The sequence below is a fragment of the Colossoma macropomum genome, unplaced genomic scaffold (assembly GCF_904425465.1).
Source record: "Colossoma macropomum unplaced genomic scaffold, Colossoma_macropomum, whole genome shotgun sequence".
In the NCBI taxonomy this organism is placed as follows: Eukaryota; Metazoa; Chordata; class Actinopteri; order Characiformes; family Serrasalmidae; genus Colossoma; species Colossoma macropomum.
The window spans coordinates 12,302,845-12,324,917 of NW_023494809.1; the positions used below are offsets into that span (position 1 = coordinate 12,302,845).

A 22,073-nucleotide genomic window follows, 5' to 3' on the forward strand; every position below is an offset into this window, starting at 1 on the left:
TTGCTTAAAATGTAAACAACTTTCCAAACTGTAAAAACATCATTTTCATCATGGTCAGTTCTGCCTCTGCAGTGCCCCTCTGGTTCAACTCTGCCATAGGCACGGATGTATGCAAATCAGTCAAACAACGTTACCGCCCCTGATGATGCCCTACTCGTGCTGCACTCATAAATATGAAAGCATGGAAGCGAGGTAGAGAGAGGAGATAACCACACTCACGTGCTGAGCTAAATACCCCCAGCACCACCTCACAAGGCTGTGAAATGACAGCTGTCTGTACCAACTGTAAATAACTCTAATCTGAGCTTAGTTTGTAACAAAGATGTTGGACCGATTAAGTGAGGATTCTTGCGAGTCTCCATAAAGCTGCTGGTGTTGCATCCGATTCATGTTTTCCTTCGCGACTCAAACCCTTGGGCGCCGCACTCACTGAACAGACATTAACGACAAGCAACACTGGAACTACAGAAAGCGAAACGGTTCAGAAAAGGTTATCGTTAAACGGCCATTGTTACTGACTGCGTCAACCTTTTGTCCATACAGCCTTTCTCGAATTTTTTACTGCTTTCCGTAGGTCCGGTGTTGCCTGCCATTGATTTTTGTTCAGTGAGTGCAGCGCCTGAGGATCGATTTATGAAGGGGAATGTGAATTTGAATGGGATCACACACGCATAAGCATGGCCGCGATTTCTGTAATATTCATAATTTAAAAAGAAAACAGATCATTTTTATCTGTCCGGTGACAAATGCTAGCCTATCTGGTTACAGGTGCTAAACTGAACAACTTCATCTTAGTACGAACAGTAAACATTAGCTGGCTTGGTATGTCAGTGATGGATCACGCTGCCTACCACTCCTACAACATCCATGTCAGAGCGTTTCACAGTATTCAAACATAAGCTAGCAGACATCTGGATTTATCTATTCTGTCATACTAGCTCGAGGGCTGGAAGAACCCCAAAAGACTTGATATTGTAACAATAGAAGAGCCATCTTCTATATAAAACCATCTACAACACATTTTCATGATGCAAAGAACCCTTTATTGTATTAAGCGTTCCTTGGAAAATGTTTTCTTTACTGAAGAACCCTTGACGACCCATTTGTGTGTAGTATAGTGAATCAGCATGTTTAAATGATAAATATGGAGCGTGAAGTGTTACAATGTTAATCTATGTATTATTTTTAAATCCCTTATTTTTAGCTATAGAAATTAGACAAAGCTAACTCAAATAATAATGAAATATAAGAATGTTCTTTTTTTGAACCCATAAATGAAGTATGCAAATATTATTCTATTCACTTTCTCATTTGTACATTTTCTATTTTGTGGAAAAACAATCAGTGCAGTGCTGCTGTTAGAGATTTCTGCAAGTGATGCGTTTATCATCACATGGTTTATTAGTTTATTGACTTACATATGAAGTTCATTTACTGCATTTACAGCTATGCTCCCCCTTTATTTCTGCTTTAAGAGGCAAAACTACTGTTGAACATGGGGGCATTTCTGCCCTTTGCCCCTGGCTATTTCTGACACTGCCCAGAGGAAAAAAGAGGGATTGAGGGACAGAGGTGATGTAGAATGAGTGGAGAGCTCAGAGCAGACGGGATTAAACGTGGCGGATACACGGCAAACAGAAGAGTGTGGATGCAGGGACAAAAGAAGGGACGACGAACAAAGAGAGAAAAGACAGAGTGGTGGGAAAGAAATGGAAATGCAAGAAAAGAGTGAGGAGAAAAAGGAGCGAGAGAACACTTTAGCCTAATGCTGAAAACTGAAACATGTCCAGCTTACAGTAAAATAAGGACAATCAAATGAAAAGCAGACAAATCAGTGAAGTTGGGGGACATTAAAAACTCCAGAGGTCAGCAGTGATCCAAAAAATAAATAAATAAACAAATAAAAATGTTAAATTAAAAATCATTGTGTTCACTAGTTCAAAACAAGGACACACTAAGGAACTGCTTAAAAGTATAATAAAGAAAGTCAAATAAGAGTTATTCTTCAATATCACAGCAACAATTTACAAAACTAGCCTAATAAGATGCTGGTGCTGTGTAACTTCCAGAAGTTCTAATAAAATTAATATCCAGACTAAAATTCTACTAATATTACTATCCAGAATAAAGTTCTAATAAAATTAATATCCTGAAAGAAGTTCTACTAAAGTTAATATCCAGAATAAAGTTCTAAAGAAATTAATATCCAAAATTACATTCTAATAAAATTAATACTGCGAATGAATTTCTAATAAAATTACTTTCCAGAATGAAGTTCTACTAAAATAAATATCCAGAAGAAAGTTCCATTAATATTAATATCCAGAATGAAGTTCCAATAATATTAATATCCGTAATGATGTTCTAATACACTTACTTTCCACAATGAAGTTCTAATAAAATTACGATCCAGAATGAAGTTCTAATAAAATAAATATCCAGGATAAAGTTTCAATAATATTAATGTCCAGAATGAAGTTCTAATAAAATTACTGTCCAGAATGAAGTTCTAATAAATTACTGCCCAGAATGAAGTTCTAATAAAACTACTATCCAGAATGAAGTTCTAATAAAACTACTATCCAGAATGAAGTTCTAATAAAACTACGATCCAGAATGAAGTTCTAATAAAACTACGATCCAGAATGAAGTTCTAATAAAACTACGATCCAGAATGAAGTTCTAATAAAACTACGATCCAGAATGAAGTCCTAATAAAACTACGATCCAGAATGAAGTCCTAATAAAACTACGAACCAGAATGAAGTCCTAATAAATTAATATCCAGAATCAAATTCTAATAAAAGTACTATTCAGAATCAAGTTTTTATAAAATTAATATTCAGAAGAAGTTCTAACAAAATTAATATCCAGAACCAAGTTCTTATAAAATTGTACAAATGTGTGAAATCTGGGCTGATACTGCCAGCTGACATATTTCATGTACTTATGCCTGTCTATTATACAAACATCTAACATTTTTTAAATATGTATAAATTTGGACTAAATCTATCTGGATTAGTATTACAAAGAAATATAATATTTATTTCTGTGAGGTTACAAATGCAATAAAATTAATGAAATGCAGATATTTTAGTGCAGTAACCCAGTGACGCCTAAACGATCAGCTCTTCCAGAAAGCAATAAATACATCAACAAATATCAGTCAAATCTAAACATCTGTCCAATATTGATATTTTTAGAGCAAATATTTACTGAAATCGATCCAATTGTTGTTCATCTCTAACATCAAAAATGAAGTTATAATAAAAAGACTGTCCAGAATGCTTCATATTTCAAAAGGGGTGATCAAATCTTAAAATTACTAAAAAGAGATAACATTATATTATTCATGAAATAATAACTTCTTGTTGTTCCCATAAAAGCCTCAATAAAACTTCTAAAATATCTCCAGGTATTAACGGTGAGTGGTTTTTCGTAACTGCGAGGCTGATTTAGTTTGAGCTGAGTTTTTAAACACGCTGATCATCTCTGAGCTGCTGAATGAGCTTTAGTGAGGTCTGGGTTGTAAAGGAGGCTCTGGGTGACTCCTGCTTTATTCGAGCTGCAGAGCTTTAACCTCTCCGTCCCTGGAGAACACACCCCCCACCAAAACAAAGCGGCCAGCTGCCCTTCTGCGCCGAGAAGGGAGGAGGGAGTGGGGGAGTGAGAGAGAGAGAAAACAAAGTGGGCCTCTCTCGCTCACTTTCTCTTACCCTCTCTAACTTTGCCAAACTAATACATTCTAAATTGAGAATTTTTTGTTTAAACAAAATTTAGAGACTTTAGAGTTCTTAAATCTGTAAATGTCTGTTCTTATGATTGCAGACATACTAAATGTGATCATTCCAATAAAGCTTATTGAAGTGAACTGAACTGAGAGAGACAGACACTCGTTTTGCATTCTCACTCTCTCACTTTCTCTTATCTCTCTAACTGCCTCTCTCTCACTTAGTCAAAACTTCAATATGGATAAATTGATACACTGATAAAATTGCTATTATTATTCTTTGATAACTTTGGACTATAAATCCCTTAATATTAGGGGTAAAACGATACACAAATATGATACGGTGGAGTTACGATACAATATACGTGCCTTGTGTTCATACGTTTTTGTTAAAATGTTAATGTTTGCACCACGCCTGAGCACTCGGGACATAACGATACACATATTTGCAGGCTTAATATGATTTTTAATCCTGAGGTCAAGATCTCAACATTTCGCGCTTTATTGCATGAATAATGAAGTACACAACAAATCTCTCCATTGTTTCTCTTCTTGAAAATAATGACATAAGAGACAAAAAAACTATAAAAATTTATCTTGGAGTATGAAAAAAATGAAAATTGTAGTGTCCAATAGCGGTGTATTCATTCTCTCCAACTGTGTGCATTGCAGACTGCAGTTCCACTGTCATGCTGTTGTTGCCATATGACAACAAGTATATTTTACCCAATACTCAAAACCTGTAGCATCTACTCTGATTTAATTTATGGAAAAGTACACTACGTTTTATTTCTTTTCTTGACGTTGTTATGCATAAATACTGAGCTCAACATACACTTTGAGAGTACTTCAAACTCTAGACCTCACTATTAGATGTGCGTGCAACTGCAACAGGACTGCATGTGACCATGAAATGTATATCATATTACATATCGCTGTTGTCTGAAACAAAACCTTGTATCTCCAAGGTTTTTAAATTATGTCAAAATCTAAAAAACAAAAGAAATCAATAAAATGAATAAATCAAAAATCAAAAAAAATATATCTTTATATTGTACCTCGGGCAAAATGGCAACACAATACAGTAAAGGGCTAAAAATTCTATTTTTCACAAAATCACAACCTCTAAAATTTATAATTGATTTATAAAAAGCCCAGTCATTTAAGCGCGAGTATGTGTGCAGCATAAGCCCAACCCCCTCCACTTTACTCTGATTGGGTGCACCCAGATGGCTTTCTCTACAGATGGAAATCGTTTCACCCTCACTAAATATTGGTTTGTGTTATTCTAAAGTGACTAAATTTATTAATAACTAAATATGATCATATGAGTAAAAGTTTTTGAACTGAACAGATTAAAAATACAATGAGGGTGCACTGCTAAATTTGCTAGGAGTGTACCGATATACGAATTCCGGGCCGATGCCGATATCGATTCATAAACATTTATAAAATTTTGCGAGTGGAACTAGATCTACCTGGATTAGCATTAAAGAAATGTTACTTTTTTCTGCGATTTTTATTAAATGCTTTAGAAACTAACCTACACACTAAATATAAATTAAGCTGTTCTAATTATGCTCACTTTCTAACAAAACATGTAGTTAAACACATTGTAACAAATGATCACATTAACGATTAAATATCATTATATTGCCCACCCTAGTTTGAAATATCAGTCAAACATTTGTCCAACGCTGAGCTCCTTTTTAAGCAATACTTGACGATACCAATATGACAGCAAAATCATACTGAAGCCCAAGTTTAGTACATTTCAAAATATTGCTTCTTGTTGTTATTTCAATGTTTTGGCAGAACTGTAAATAAATATGATCATTCTAGCAAAGCTTACTGAATTGAATTGATAGACAGACACCCACTTCATCTTCTCTCTCTCTAAAACTTTTTCTTATTCTTTCTGTCTCCCCCAACACCCAGAGAGAGGGAGCCCAAGACATAGCGAGAGAGAGAGGGAGACCCACACTCCCCACACGCCAACACTGGGCCCCCCAAAACATTCCCAGCCTCACCATAGCAACACCACAGCAACACACATTGTCATGGAGATGAGCAGACCTGGGGGTGTGTGTGGCATGTAGGGGTGTGTGTGGCGTGGAGGGGTGTGTGTGTGGGGGGTTCTGAATGATGGTTCGAGCACCTTGGCCTTATTCAAAGCAGCCCGTTAGCCACCGCTACACTAATCCACCCGGACAAGGTCATCAATCTTTCCTCAAACGCCCCCCATACAGACCCCAATTTAAAGAGCTCGCTGAGCGCGGGGGTCTTCAGCACCTGCTACGTTTAAAACTACACTTGGAATTTCGTAAACAGGTAGTGTTTGGGGCAGTGCCATTAAAACGTTTAGAACTGCTGTCCAAAAGTTGACTGTTTACAAATATAAATGTATAAATATAAATAGATACATATTGCTGATATAGCAAAACATCTCCATTTTATTAGAGCTCCAAAACAGTGTTTTCATAAAAAAATGAAGAGAGCATTCTTAATTTCAGAATTTTAGAAAATCAGAATTAGTATATACCAACTAAATAAAACTTTGTTCCAGTTTCATTTTGGACTATTTATGATGACATTCACACAATGTAAAGCATAGTTGGCATTTTTAAATTGTATAAAAACCAAAAAAAATGGTTTGAGGTCAGACTGTAGCTAGTTTACTTTTCATGTATTTTTGGCAAGATTCGTTTAGAACAGGAGTTGGCAACCCAAACTTTAATAAGAACCATTTTGTCAACAAAAATCAAACCACCTTGGGAGCCTCAATATTTTATGTCCATTTTACCATCTTGGCTGTAAATATGTCTCAGTACATGGTGATGTGCTAGTATAGGCTAAATAAATTTAATATAAACAAAAATACAATAGACTTACTTTTCTCTGTTTTAAGCTTTAGCTCAGCTATAGTTGCTTTTCTCACATCTCTGGCAGGAAACTTTTACGCAAAAGTAGAACAATTTCTTGTAAAATGTCTCTCAACGTTTGACTGAAATCAGCTTCTCGTTCGCCAGCTTCTTGTTTGGATTTTCCCATTCCACCTTAAATCATGCAGCAGTTACGTTCTGGCACCTCAGGCACCATTTAAAGTGGAACAAGAGAATTCAAACAAGAAGCTGGCGAATGAGAAGCTGACTTTAGCCTCCCGACTTTTTAGTGTTTGACAGTTTCTTGTTGCAGATTAAACGTATCAGGAAAACAGCAGAAGTGATTATAAATGTAAATAAGTCCTTTCACTCCAAATCATTGCTGTTCGTCTTAAATCTCTCTCTTTGCCTTTTCGTTAGCTACTAGCTAGGCGACATTGCTGTCTGTGTTGTTATGGTGACCATCAGTCGGCGCCAACCTTCGGGGTTAAAGGGTGAATTAGCAGATATAGGCTACATTAACTCCAGCGTTTAAGACCATTTATATTTAAAACTGTTTTAGAATGACCAGCAGAGCTTCATTTTACTGCAAAGGAGGATTATTTTATTTTTACCTAAAAGTCTAATTCTGCTGTGGAGCCGCAACAGGACAGTAAAAGAGAGCCGGAGCCACATGTTGCTGACCCCGGCTTAGAAGATGGTAGGTCCCCATGAGGTGGATACAACCTTTACCATTGCATAAGAAACACAAATTACTACTTTCCCAATAAATAATGGAAATGCAAACACAATTCATGTGTCAAAAGACCTGTGACTTCCTGTTTGGAGCTTCAAAGTCAGCAGTAACATCAGACTAATGAAGAAATTTAAAGGGAAAAAACTTAAGTGATATTAGACAGCAAAGAAACATGAGGCACTGCAGCGGATAAAGTTTCTGAGCTGTTATATTAGCCGATAAGTTCTGTGTCTACACTCTTCAGATGTAAAACAAAATCATAAAATTAAATACTAAATTATCTTTCTGTAGACTCTGAAGAGGCAACATAGAGACTGCTATTCTCTTGTACAGAGCTTTTCAAAATTCATGCATATTTAAATGGTTAAGATGCAAACAAAGTCATTCAGAGTGGTTTGGTGTGAAATGCTCTGTTCTAGAGAAACTTATCTAGTCATAATTGTTCACAGTGGTGATAATAGGAAACAGACGACCACCTCTAAAAGCTCCCTCACAGAAAGATATTACATGTAATGGTTATGAATACACTGCCTGATGTCTGAGACATTGTATTACAATAGTTTTGAGAAGGTTTTGGCTTAAAACTTATTTTTTAAACGCATTCATGGTGGAGGGATACATGCAGTGTGTTCTAAGGCAAAATAATCCACAAAAAAAAAAAAAAACATTTTTTTTTCCATTCAGATTTTCCACTACTTTACCATCATCAATGTTACACATAAAAAGACACCTGTAGGTTCACTGGTGGTTTTGGATAATAAATAAAATGGCTATATTTATGTCGTAGTCACGGCGACCCCTGGTTCCTATCACCACCACTGTAAAGAAACCTGAGCCGTTCTGTTTCTCAACAATGAACCATTTCACATTAAAACACACAAAATGACTCTGACATATATCTGACATCAATGACAGTATAATGCAGAAATTTTGAAAAACTAGTGGACTTCCCCTCTAAGCTGTAGAAGTGTTTAATAAAAGTTTGGACTTACTGTTGAGTCCATTTAAGGGGTCAAAAACCTTTGTTTTATTCCTAAAAAACATTCACTTACAACTGAATAATATAACAGTAATTACTAATATTAAAAGTGATTCCAAACTTTCGAATGCTAGTGTGTCGTTCAATGACCACCAGGTCCATTCACATTACCACTCACACACTAACAGACACATGCTCTAAGGCCAGAATGGAGGCAGATGGTTGGAAAGGGAGCCAGAAGAGGGGGGCAATAGTCCATCCGTCCTGTTAAGGAGCTGGAACGGGGCAGAAGTGGAGTCCAGCTCCAGAGCCACACTGGCACGGCCCCCATTGGCCGAGCATCCCCAGCCCAGATGTCTTGCTGTTGGGGACGGACTGTGTAATGCACTGAATTGTGCAGCGTCCACACAGGCACCACCTGGCCAACTGCAATACCCCCCGACCCCTCACCTTACATTCAGTTAAAGCAGGCTGCCTTCACTGTTTAAAGGAGAAGTCCACTCCTTTTTTTGTCAAGATTTCTGCATAATGTAACGGTTAAGATGTAAACAAAGTAATGCAGAGTGGTTTGTTGTGAAATGCTCTGTTCTAGAGAAATTCACAGAGTCAGAATGGTTTACAGTGGTGGTGATGGGAACCAAACAACTGATGCATCCGAAATCTGAGCCAATTAAGTTGCTCAACAATGCACTATATCAGATTAACAACTTTGTTTACAGAGATTGAGAAGAATCTGTGGAATTCCTCTTTAAGTAGACAGCTAGAAGAACTACACTATACATAGCTGTTCATATCAGCTGATATAACTGCATTTTTGTATTTTAGATTTTAATTTTATACTCCAGTTTTAATAAACCTCTTTCTGCAGGCCCCCTAGTGGACATTCCACCAGTAGAACTGAAATCAACCCTTTTCAGATGAACTAGGACGTTGTTGATTCTCTGTGTGTGAAATGATGTTGAGCTGCTAGTGAGCAATGATGGGTGAAAAGGGGAGGGGTGAGAACCCCCTGCCGTGAAAACAATTCACACCTCTCCATATAGATGGCCATGTGAAGATAAAACAGACACCTCAACTTTCTTGTTATCAAACCATCATGTACAAAATAGTTTTTAACACAATAAAACACTTATAAATGTTTACTGGCTTGTTCACCTACAAAGATGGACATCCAATTTGCTGAAAATCACACACTTCTATCATAATAATATATTCCACCAAAGTTACTGAAGAAAGAAAATGCATAGTGGGAGATTAAGGGACCTAAGCAGTGTTATAATAAAGGTTCTATGCAGGTACATTTTTTGTTCGACAGAATACAAATGTAAATGTACCTTCACAAAGGTACAACAGTGGTTTCAAGTCCAACTGTGTACTGTAAATTAGTTTTTCCTGGTGGAAAAGTGCATATGTGTACCTTTTAATAACCTAATATTTTAAAACAAAGCAATAAAAAAGTCTGGAGATGGAACGGGGTGTTTGGAGTCAATACGATAAATTATAATTTTAGTGGATTATGGTACAATTATGCTCCCTAACTAAAGGTGCTGAGAGTGACAAGAGGGATGCTGCCCTAGAAACAGTTTCGTACCTTTTTTTCTGAGAGTGCAGGATTATCAGTTCTCAATAGTAACATTCAACTAAAATCAAATAAACAGAGCAAACTTAGTCTTTAATAACATAAAGGTTGCAGCACCGGGGGGCGGGGCAACCCAGAATACTTTGCAGTTAATTAACTCTTATTTTTCATGAGTTCTCTTCTTAAAAACAAAAAGTTTTTTTGAATCTTATAATGTTATTCACATGGTTAGGTTTGGATGCACATTTTAGATGTTTAAGCAAATTACCTGGCTGCAAGGGATAACACCACACCAGTGGCACAACATGGGGCAGGCTTCTAGTGCTAATTAGGATATGCCCTCTTGAAAACCCACCACCCACATTCCTCTAGTCCACGCATTTTTAACATCTGGAGCACTGCCAATAACACAAGCTAGGTTGCAAAACACTATTCCTAGTTAATAGAATCGTTTGTCTCTTGTAAGGAATGCTTACCTGATTAACTAGAGTTCGTAGGGCTTTTCAGTCATGATAACCTACGTGTCTTACATCTATGTGCTAAGGCGCTACAGGCTTGTCGTTCATTAGACATTGTTGACAAGCATGCTATCGCCCCCTATTGTGGGCTCTGCCTTAACAAGCTGTTGGATTGGTTTGGACATTTCACACTCGCTTAACACGTCTGCATTCCCAACTACAATTGGGCCCAAAATTTATGTTCCACAGTCTGTCTCGTTATTAGATCACATCTGGCCCCGCAAAACTATCTAGGGTTTTGTCTTGTGATCCAGAGTGAATTACTGTGATGTTGCAACTGATATTTTCACCAATACTGTTAAGACTGTGGATCATCAAAATATGTAGGAATATAAGTACATCATGCAGGCTAGAAGCAAGTAAGCAGCAGTAAGATTTTAAGAATACTCCCTGCTGGGTCAATATTCAAAACATAATGAAACATCTACAAACAGCAATAGCTACCAAGCAGGTTTCTATTTCACATCACAGCGCTATGTTCATTATAATATGGAACAATTGTAAGTCTAAGATGCACTTACACCAAAACCAATACTAACAGTGGGACAATATCTAATTCAAATAGCCCATTAATGTTGATAAAAAGGATAATACTGACAATTTGAGCTGAGCAGCACACTTGCACAGGTGCAGCACATCAATACACATATTTCGTTTAAGGGTACTGGTAGATGACCAAAACTTGTTCACATTGTGTCAAAATTTTGTGACGAATGTAGCATTAGAAATGGTCCAAAATTACTTGTGTATAAAAAACAACGCATTTAATTTGTGCACACAAAGTTTCTTCCTTACCAAAACCATGAGGGTTTATCTGACAGCCATGATATATTCCAAAGTATTGTGTATCGTGAATATACACTGTGATGTTTTTGGCATACTGCCCAACTTGCCAAACAAAACTTTGATGCTGAAACAGATGCAAAAAGACTGTCACTGAAATGAGTTATCAACTATACAACTACCTCAAGAAATTTACACTCAGAGGTCATTACTGACCAAAGGCAAACATCATCTAAACTTGACAACACACACTGTTTATCAGTCTAGTGTTACCAGCATCCCAACACTGGAGATAGAAACCACTCACACTATGTTAGCAGTCAATTTTCCATGCTGAGTCAGGAAAAATAGTAATAACATGCTATAAAGTAATGCTTTGAAAAAATAATTTTTCATTTGGAGCCTTCTCTATCAATAAGATCAGTCGCCTCACTGGTCTTAAGCTTTTGCGTATTAGGTTGCAAAGAACAGAGACCCAACTAGGGCTGAAAGATTAAGAGAGTGCAATTTTCAAAGTGCAAGAAGAATTAATAAGTTTAAAGTGGGAAAACTTAACCTAATAACACAGAGCTTGTGAACTGCCTGTAGATAAGTTAGACCAATGGGAGGCAACCAAACCCCCCATGTGTTGTGACATCACAACCACAACTTACAAACTTTCTGGTATGCTACTTTCACGGGTCAAGCCTCAAACTAGAAAAAGTTGATATTCTGGTCATCTTGGCAAAAAACGAGTCTGAAAAAGTAGTTGTAACTTAAAGCACAGTCGCAATATTAGTCAGAAAAATTGCAATTAGATATTTTCCGAAAAATCTTTCAGTCCTAGACCAACCTCTGCATTGGAGGTTAATCAAATGAGGGGGGAAAGCCATATTTTACCATAATCAATAACCATTCATGGAGACTGGGGCGGGTAGGGGTAGGTGTGGGGGTGGGGAGGGGTCTCAGACCATCTGCATGTGGACAAGGCCTCCTCACTAAAGATTCCCACGACCCTGCTGCCTCCTGACCCCTTCAACACATTCACTTCTTCCATTCACAGTTTTAACTTTCTTTTAAACGCACTTAGAAGATAACAGCACAGTTTAGAAGAACCAGCCCCGGATCATGCATCCTGGCTGACCACTCACTCAAGCCTCTTAGGCACATGGTCTACCCAGCAAACATGCTCTACCCAGCAAACATGCTCAAACAAACCCACATTCTGCAACGAGGCTGAAGTTGGCTTCCTATTCGCCAGCTTCTTGTTCGAATTTTCCCGTTCCACCTTAATTGGTCCAGCAGTTACTTTCTGAAGCGCTACAATGTACGTTAACTGCTGCACCACTTTAAGGTGGAACGGGGGAATTCGAACAAGAAGCAGGCAGATACGAGGCTGACATCAGCCTGATTATGCACCCAAAATAAAAACATTCCTGGCGTTAACTCACCAGCGCCAGATGCTCCCGGCTCCATCCCATCCACTTAGCCGAGCCGTATCAACGCAAGCCCCGGGGCACCTCCACCACCACGGCCCTGCCTGTACAGCCTGCTTCCCTCGCCGTGGAGAAGCGTCTCTTTCCTCGCTTAAAAAAAAAAAGAAAATAAAGAAACCCACCCCCCTATCCCTCTTCCCCCTTTGCCCCCCTGCCCCCTACCCCTGCTGGAAACCCACCCACCCCGTCCCCCCCCCACCACCTCCAGGACCCCGCAGAGCCGGGGAGACAATAGCAGCTCTGCCCGCGGGGCTGGCGGCACCGCCACGCCGGGGCTCTGCGCTCCAAGTCCCGCTTGGCCGGAGTGCGCTCCTCGGTGTGGTTGTTCTGGTCCTCCACAAATGCAGGGTGCTTCTTTTTTGCCTTTTTTCTTTCTTTTCGCGTCTCTCTTTCTTTCTCCCTCTCTCTCTCTCCCTCTCTCGGCGTGTTGTGGATCCTGCTCACCGTTCAAGCAGGATTCTCCAGCGGAGGAGCGACCACAAAAAATACAAAAACCCCACCACGGACGGCCGAGGGAGAGAGGGCCGCCTTCTTCGCCTCCTCCTCCCGCTCACAGCGCCTCCAGAACGGGCAGCTGTCTGTGCTGCTACCCTCTAGCGGGCGGTGGTAGTGCAGCAAATACTGTGCAGACAGCTCCACAGCAAGAACGGAAACTCTTACAAAAGGGTCCATATCATGGAAATTAAACCATTCGTGTTTTTTTCTAAATAAAAGGAGCTTGATTTAGTATCTAAATATAAGTTGTTATAAGTTGTAAATACAATATAATTGTTTTCCCAGGTGTAACTTCCAAGCGTTTTTGTGAATGGCATCCTAAGGGAATACATGTGATAGGAGACCTTTTACAAGACAATAGTGTAATGCCGTTCCAGGAGCTGCAGCAAATTTGACATTTCAAAGCAAGATCATTATAGGTTTTTGCAAATTTAGCACTACATTACAGCAAAATTAAAGTCATCTTCGGGCACCACCTTATATAGTGAGGTGGAACATTTTTCATTAACACAAAGAGGGCAGCTCATTTTATATCAAAATTGTATTAATTTATACTTTCTCAAGGGTTGCAGTGTCAAAACTTGTGATAGTGTAATTTGTAAATGGGAGAGGCACTTGGATAACCTATATATAGATAATGATTGGCAAGAGGCCATAGAGTCTGTAAGAAATTATTTTCTCTGTAACCAGTTAAAGGAAAACACAATACAAGATATTATACAGATTACATATAACACCAGTGATACAGAATAAAATTGATCGTAATACTTCACCTCTCTATACAACGTGCCGTACATGCTTGGGGATGTACTTTCGTTACTTCTGGGAGTGTGAACTCATATCAAGATTTTGGAAATGTACAAGTCAACATAAAACTAAAAAGAGATCCAGGCTTTTTATTATTGGGCCTCCCCTCCAAAACAGTTTCACTATCCCCTTATGCCATAAACTGCTTGATAAATTGTTACTCCCAGCTAGGAAATGTATTCTTAATAACTGGCTAAGAGAGAAGCCACCTTTTGTTACCCAGTAGTATAGGGAAATATTTAGGGTACTTGAATGATTAGCTGCAATACTCAGGGGCCATGACCTGTTATTTATGAAAATTTGGAGACAAAACTGTCTGCTGTGCCAGTTTATTTCCTATAACTGTGCACAGGTTTGCGCATCATCATCCTGTACATGTTAAACCCAAACATAGATGTGGTTTAGTTTTACGGTAAAGGACATTTCCCCCATTTTCCCCTACAACTACTTATTACCGTTGAAAACTGAAGTCCTGTTTCAATACTGTATTTAATGGTCCCTCACAAACTTCAACTCACCACTTGGGAGCGCATCTGCTAGCTGTGTAAGCCTTTAGCTTGGTAACTAGCATGCTCACAGTAATGATGGTTTATCAATAGTCATGTATAACAGATGGAGTAGTTTTAACACAGCAAATCTGATGTTATAGTTCTGAAATATTAGGTGTTTTAAGGTTTTTCTTTGTTATGGCTAATAATCAAGATATGTGCACATCTGAAGGCTCATTTAACAAACTTCACTTGAGCTAATACAGTAATGGAAAGGCCTTTAAGATGGCGTCAGGGATTCCCCTGAAGGGAAATGGTGAGGCACAGTTGACGAGGGCTTGTTAAAAACGGTATTGAAACTGGCTGCAACCCCCGAAAGATTGTCCCCTGTTAACTGTTTAGTATCTTTTGTCCTGTGCTAAATGACAGTGTAGTTTATTGTACACTCAAAAAACACAGAAATGTACTCATAATAATAACACTGCAAGAACATCATTACCCCAATTGTTAATCAGTCAAGGTCAATTCAAATTGTGTTTTTTTAAGTCACATGTGGATTGCATGTGCAGACCCCATTTCCAGAATAGTTGGGATATTTTGTAAAATGCCATAAAAACAAGAATCTGTGTTTTGTAAACCAACAAAAATACAAAAAAATACAATTTTAATGTTTTGGCTGACCAACTTAATTATATTATTATATTTTGTAAACGGAAACAAAACTTCAATTTGATGCCTGAAACACACTCAGACAAAGTTGGGATGGGGCAAAATAAGAGTGAAGGGTTTATAGAATATTCAAGTTATACCAATTTGAAACTGGTAACAGATGAGGGTATTATGATTGAGTTCAAAAGAAGCATCCACCAAAGGTTCAGTCCTTGCAAGCAAAGATGGGTTGTGGCTTACCACTATGCGCTAAACAGTGCGCAAGATTGCAAATAATATAGGTCTTTCACCATCTACTGTACATAATATTCTGAAAAGATTCAGGGAATCTGGAGAAATCTCAGTCTGTGTAGGGCAAGGCCAGAAACCGCTGTTGAATGTGTGTGATCTTCATATTCTCAGACAGCACTGCATGAGAAAACGTCCTGCTACTGTGTTAAATATAGCCACATGGGCTCGAGCGTTCTTCAGAAAACAGTTGACACTTAACACAGTCCACTGCTGCATCAAGAAATGCAACCAGAAACTCTATTGTGCAAGGAGAAAGCCATACATCAATTCTATGCAGAAACACTGCCGAGTTCTCTGGGCCCAAGCTCATCTCCAATAGTCTGAAAGACAGTGGAAATGTGTTCTTGTAACAATGTAGGGCTAGGCCGGTTGGTAGAATCCATAAGCAGGATTTATTGTGACAGACAATGGTACAAAAACACAGTCCAAAAGCAGAGTTGGGGCAGAGCAGAGGGTCAGAGGCCTAAATTACATATAACAGATCCAAGACCAAAAAATCCAAGACAAAGTCTAACAAACAGAGTCAAAAGGCTAGACAAGATCAAAAAACCACAAAGTCAAAAAGTTACAGAGAAAAGGCTCAGGATTACAGTGACACACTAACAATGCTTCGCGAAGAATGGAAAGAGCATGTGAGTATGTACAAGGGAGTTGATGAATGGAGATTGAGAACAGGTGTGGGTTAGTGACAGAATTCAGGAGAGGATTGGGAGTTGCACATGACAGTGCTTTGGTCAGATGAGTCCAAGTTTCAGCTTGTTTTTGGGAAAAATGGATGTTGAGTTGTCTGCACCAAAGACAAAAGGAACTATCCAAACTTTTATCAGCCGACATCTGTAATGGTATGGGGGCACATTAATGCCCAAGGCATGGGTGAGTTCCATATGTCTAAAGGTATTATTGATGCAAAGACATACATCGGGATTTTAAAGAGACGTAAGCTGCCATCAAGATGACGTCTTTTCTTGGGTCCATAGTTATTTCAGCAAGTCCATAGTTATTTCAGCAAGATGATGCCAGGCCTCACTCTGCACATGCTGCACCAGCGTGGCTTTGCAGTCACAGAGTGTGTGTGCTTGACTGGAAAATGAAAAAACTTCGCCAAGGACGGTCCCCAGATTGTTTGAAAAAGCAGGAGGGTTGGGTGCTGGGTCAGCCCCATAAAAAAACAGAAACATCAAAGGCAAACCTATCAGATATATTTTAGTGAGGAAAATACAGACTCTTCCTTTATGATGGCTTTGAAAGAAACCCAAACAGGTGTCCAAAGCCTGATGCGTTTTAGTATTTTTAGCATAAAACTGTCATGAAAATAGGCACTTGCAATAAGCAGAACTTGTACCAATGCGCAAAACTGACACAGCTAATTCGTAATTGGGTGTCAGTGAGATGCAATGAACTGGAAACGGTAGGATAACCAGAGATGGAACAACAGTGTTGTACTCTGGCCATGAGGAACATCATGCCCAGGGTGTTGGCCTAGTGCTAAACAAAGAAGCACCCTTTGCCTGGCTGGAATGGAAATAATGAACAATTGCATCATTACAGCACGGTCATAGTCAAGGCACAGAAATGTCCATCAACGAAATCCAGGCACCTACCAAAGTTACCGGCAAAGAAGTGAAGGACGCATTCTATGACCTGCTGCAAGACATTATGAACAACATTCCTAGTTACGATGCCAAGCTGCTCACTGACAATTTCAATGTGCACATTATGAACGGTCGGCATGGCACAGCCAGGCAAACGAGTAGCATTCGAGAATGTTTGCTTTCTTTCTGCAGCATGAACAATTTGTGCATCAGCAATACCTACTAAGTGCCATCTATTGCATATTGGGTGTGTCTTTCCTTTTGTTTACTTATCATCTCTTACCATGGTACCATACAATGGTATCTTTACTTACCATCTCTCAACGCATAGGTCTTACCTTCTAGGCCAGGGGTGCACAACTCTGGTCCTGGAGGACCGATGTCCAGGGCAATTTGGTGATTCTCCAACTCAAATCCATCTGATTCAACGCATCTGCTACTCGCCAGGTTTAGTGGGTGTGTTTGAGTAGGGTAACCAAGCTGCGCTGGCCCTCCAGGACCAAAGATGTGCATCCGTAGGTTATCATCCTTTGGGTGTATACTTAAAATCTACCTTTAAGTTTGTTTATCTTTGTTGTTGCTGACTATAAGAACATTACTGTAGATTTAACAGTGATTATAGTGAACACTTAAAAACTGACAATAGCAAGACAAGCTGGACCAACACATTCACATTAAGTGAATGTTGAGTGTGAGAGTTGAGCTAAAAAAGTGATAGCATGATGTTACAGCCATTTGTGGCCAGGAGTTCAGGTGAGCCCAACTGACCTTGCTCTCTGGGTGGATAGGATGACCCCACCTCCCCCCCATCACTCAGCATGATGCTAGCTAGTACAGGCATCTGTTAGCTGATGTAACAGAACTGCCAGTTGGCGCTTTCCTCAGAGTGCGTTCAGCTGTCCAATGACGCTGCATTAGAGACAGTTCAAAAAGATGCAGTGGCTCTTCACAGGTCTCATAGGATATGAGCGCTGATAGTACTGTGTGACTGGGGGAGTCCTAACTAGTAGGAGGATTTGGAGACGACTAAATTAGGGAGAAAACTGAGAAAAATCCCCTCCAAAAAAGTGATAGCAGATCAAGTTTGATGTTTTATCTGAAGGAGATGAGAAGTTTAGCTAAGGCGTTGATCCAGGGGTGGAGAGCCAGCCTGAGGCAAAAGAGAAAGAAGAGGCTGTCTGCTACATACATACATACATACATACATACATCATCTAAACCGCTTCTGTCTGCTACAATGAAATTGTATTCAAATGTAGCATACAGGCTAAATTTGTATCTAATATACAGATAGATACAAGATAATATGTCCTTTGACTGTTCTTGCGTTCTTGAATACTGGAGTGCAGCTTGGGCGGTGGTCATCTAACAAGAACAAGAGACAACAAAAACACGCCAGGACACATATGGAGAAAACCTTTGATTAGCAGGATCAGGTGCATTAGTGTAAGTTGGGACATCATGTTAGATACAGACTGGAACAAAACAGAAATTATAAACTCATTCTAAAAAAATTGGGACATTGGTTAAAATGCAAATAGCAAAAGAAAGCAGCAAACTAAACTTGTAAACTGTCTTTTAGAGGTATTTAATTGAAACAGCAGAAAGAAGATACATTGAATGTTATCCGAACAACTTTATTGATTTTTGCATATATACACTAATTCCTAATTGGAATGATCAAAAACACATGTTTTGTAACTTTCTATAGATAAACAGGTGAACAGGTAACAGGTGATGCTCTCATGATTGGGCATAAACACAGCATTCCAGCAGTTTAAAGGAGCACTAGTATGCTCCTTCAGAAGCTCTACCCTCAAATTCATGGATGCGCATGCTTTTTTAGATCTTTGTGGACCAAAAAACCCTTCACAAATGTTGTACAGACAAATACCATGATATAACTTTAGAGCGAATAACGACACAGCAAGTAAAGTAACAAATGTTAGCTAGGAAGTGGGTTAGCAAACTGTCGCTACAGTTTCTGCTGAGCAGTTAACCAGTCGCTATCACAAACATTCATGAAGAGGACAAAACAATATTGACCCAGTGATTCTGTGAAACAGCAAAAATGAGTTAATGTTACCTACCTGTCCAGCTGGAGCGACCTCCTCATCCCTTTTCACCCCATTTCAACTCTCAGTGAAGCTGAAGTCAACTCCTTTTTCACCAGCTTCTTGTTCGAATTTTCCCATTCCACCTTAAATTGTGTGTGCATGCCGTGTGGTCAGTCACTCTCTGGGGAGGGCAAAACAAAACGTGGGGAGGACTAACATGCATGTGTGGCCGGACCGGCTATGAAAACAAAAAACAGCTCAGAAGAAGCTCAGATTTAGACTGCAGTAAAAGAGACATGCTTCTGTAATGAATATAACCACGTGTTCAGGAATACATCGGAAAACGCTTGTCAGTAAACACAGTTCGTTGCCGCATCTACAAATGTAAATTAAGACTCTACTACACAAAGCAAAAGCAACATACAGCCATATATCAACAACACCCCCTCTCTACTCCCCTTCAACATAAATGGCTCTTTGGTTTCCACTGTGGAGTCATTCAAGTTCCTGGGCACAACCATATCCTGAAATGGTAGATGAACTCGGTCTCCACAGACAACAGAGCACAGCAGAGAATGTTCTTCCTGACACAACTGAAGAAATTCAACCTACCGCAGAATCTCCTGATCCAGTTCTACCCAGCACATTATCCAGTCCATCCTCCTTGAGTCCATCCTCACATTGTCCACAACCACCTGGCTCGGTTCCTTCATCTCACAAAAATGAGCCAGATTCCACTGCATTAATTGGACAGCAATAAGGGTCATTGGATGTAGTCTGCCAACGCTTCAGGACATCTACAACAGCAGAGTGATGAAGTGTGCTGGCAAGATTTCAGCCAACCCCTCTCACACTTCCCTCTGGTAGAACACTAAGGACCATCAAAACCAGCACAACCAGACATGCTATCAGCTTTTTCCCCAGAGCTGTAACTCATTGACCACAGTGGACACCTTTCATTTTAAACGTATACTGAATCCAACAAACCTTGTTTACTGTAATGCAGTAACACTACCATGTAAAATATGGCTTATTTGCGCAGCTGTACAAGTGTTAATTTTCATATAAAATGTTCATACCATCCTGTAATCTATTGTATATAATAGCTATTATGTTATCTGTCTTCCCAAAACAGCTGTGTATAGACATATATATATATGCTTATACACATATGCGCATATATATGTATATATATATACATATACATATTTTCACACCTCTTTAAGCTCCTCTCACATTGGATCTTTATTATCCTTTCTTTCATTATCTATTCTATTCATTGTACTTTTCTTTTATATGTCCCTCAGTTCAATACTTGTTAACAGTCTGAGTGCCTGTCTGGTCTGTTTAGTATGTTACATGTCATAACTGTGTGCACTCACCAGGACAAATTCCTTGTATGTGTAACACACTTGGCAAAATAACATGATTTTGATTCTGATTCTGATCCAGGAAGCCGCCGGCTTCTCAGGGCTAAAGCTCATCTAAAATGGACTGATGCACAGGGGAAACGTGCTGTGCTCTGACACACAGTCAATCTTTCAAATTGCTTTTGGAAATTATGGATGTTGTGTTTTCCAAAGAGGATAGGACTATCCCAATTATTACCAGTTCAAAATTCAAAAGCCAGTGTCTGTCCATGCCAAGCCACATTCTGCATGTGTTACAAAAGCATGGCTTGTTGGTAAAAGAGTACGAGTGCTTGACTGGCCTGCTGGCAATTCAGACATTTCTCTCATTGAAACGCGTGGCGCATTTTGAAGCACAATATATGACAAGGCATACTCTGTACTGTTGAGCTGCAGAGAAGTATTATATGAAGCAAGAATGGGAAAAAAAATCCACTTTCACAATCACAATTGGTGTCCTCAGTCCCCAAACGATTACTGCATGTTGTTAAATGGGAACAATGATAAGTATGTGCCTGTCCCAACTTTTTTAGAACATGTTGCAGGCATCACATTCAGATCAAGCATATTTATAAAATGGATAGTTCCGTTCCTAAAATCTGATTGGCTGAGCCGTGTTTGAAACTGTTCTCATGATATGATTCACTAAAACACGGCCTTGTAAAAGTTTCAAAAATGAGACTAAAAAAATTACTGATAAAAAAGGAAACATGCAGGTAAGTTTTCTTTGCTTTTTTAGTGACATACATCCTTCTACGTAAGTGGGCAAGTGATCAGAATCTATTTTAACCTTTCGTTTTTAGCCATTGTGCTCCATTTACTCCTATTCATTGAGGACTCGCTCGTGGGCGCCCTCTGCTGTTTTACATTCCTGTTTGTGATATAATGGGGAAATAGGAAGTGGCCAGGCTCCTCATAAACTGGCTCTGGTAGCATCAAACCCAGGCTGAATCCCAAAAGACTCTGTACTCCCTAGCAAAATAGTGAGCTGTGTAACATTAAGTTTAGAAATTCTAGCTTCTGCTGTCAAATAGTGCACTGCTTGTCGAGTGTGAATTTGATGAATCCCAAATGAGAATTTTTTAGCGATATTTTGCATTGTTGGGGTGCAGGAGTCAGCATTTAAATTCCTACATAGTGGAAATAGAGGGAAGAGCAGGGAGCTGTTTGAGATTCAGCCCCAGCGTGAGAAAAGACTCGCGGTGGTAATTTAGTGACCAAAAAGTACTTATAAACTGGAAGTATTTGCATTAAACAGTGCTATGTTACATATGTTCACTGTTTTACGATTTTTTTTTTGAAGAAATCATGAAATGTCTGCAGTATTTGCAGTATTGGTGGGCAACTGTTCTTCTCCTCATTCAGCGGTCAATGGTTGCTTAGCAATGATACCGTAATGTAAAGAAACTACATTTCTTTTCTTACATTAGTCAAAAATCCCACCCACTTCTTTCAGCCCTTCTTCCAAAGCCACTCCAAAACACATGAATGCACACGGCCAATGAACATACAAGATTACATACAAGATTAACATAGCTAGCTAGCTTACACCTACAGCTGAGCTAACATTAGCGTTAGACGAA

The 22,073-nt window shown here is 39.1% G+C and overlaps 1 protein-coding gene across 1 annotated transcript in view; it reads right to left on the reverse strand.

Annotated features, from left to right (window-relative positions):
• ago1 (argonaute RISC component 1) overlaps window positions 1-12,811 on the reverse strand; it is a 38,600-nt gene extending 25,789 nt beyond the window's left edge. The window contains exon 1 of the mRNA XM_036558911.1: window positions 12,638-12,811. Within this exon, the coding sequence (XP_036414804.1) occupies window positions 12,638-12,662 (25 nt within the window). The 5' untranslated portion in view covers window positions 12,663-12,811. The remainder of the gene's footprint in view (window positions 1-12,637) is intronic.
• Window positions 12,812-22,073: the final 9,262 nt, after the last annotated feature.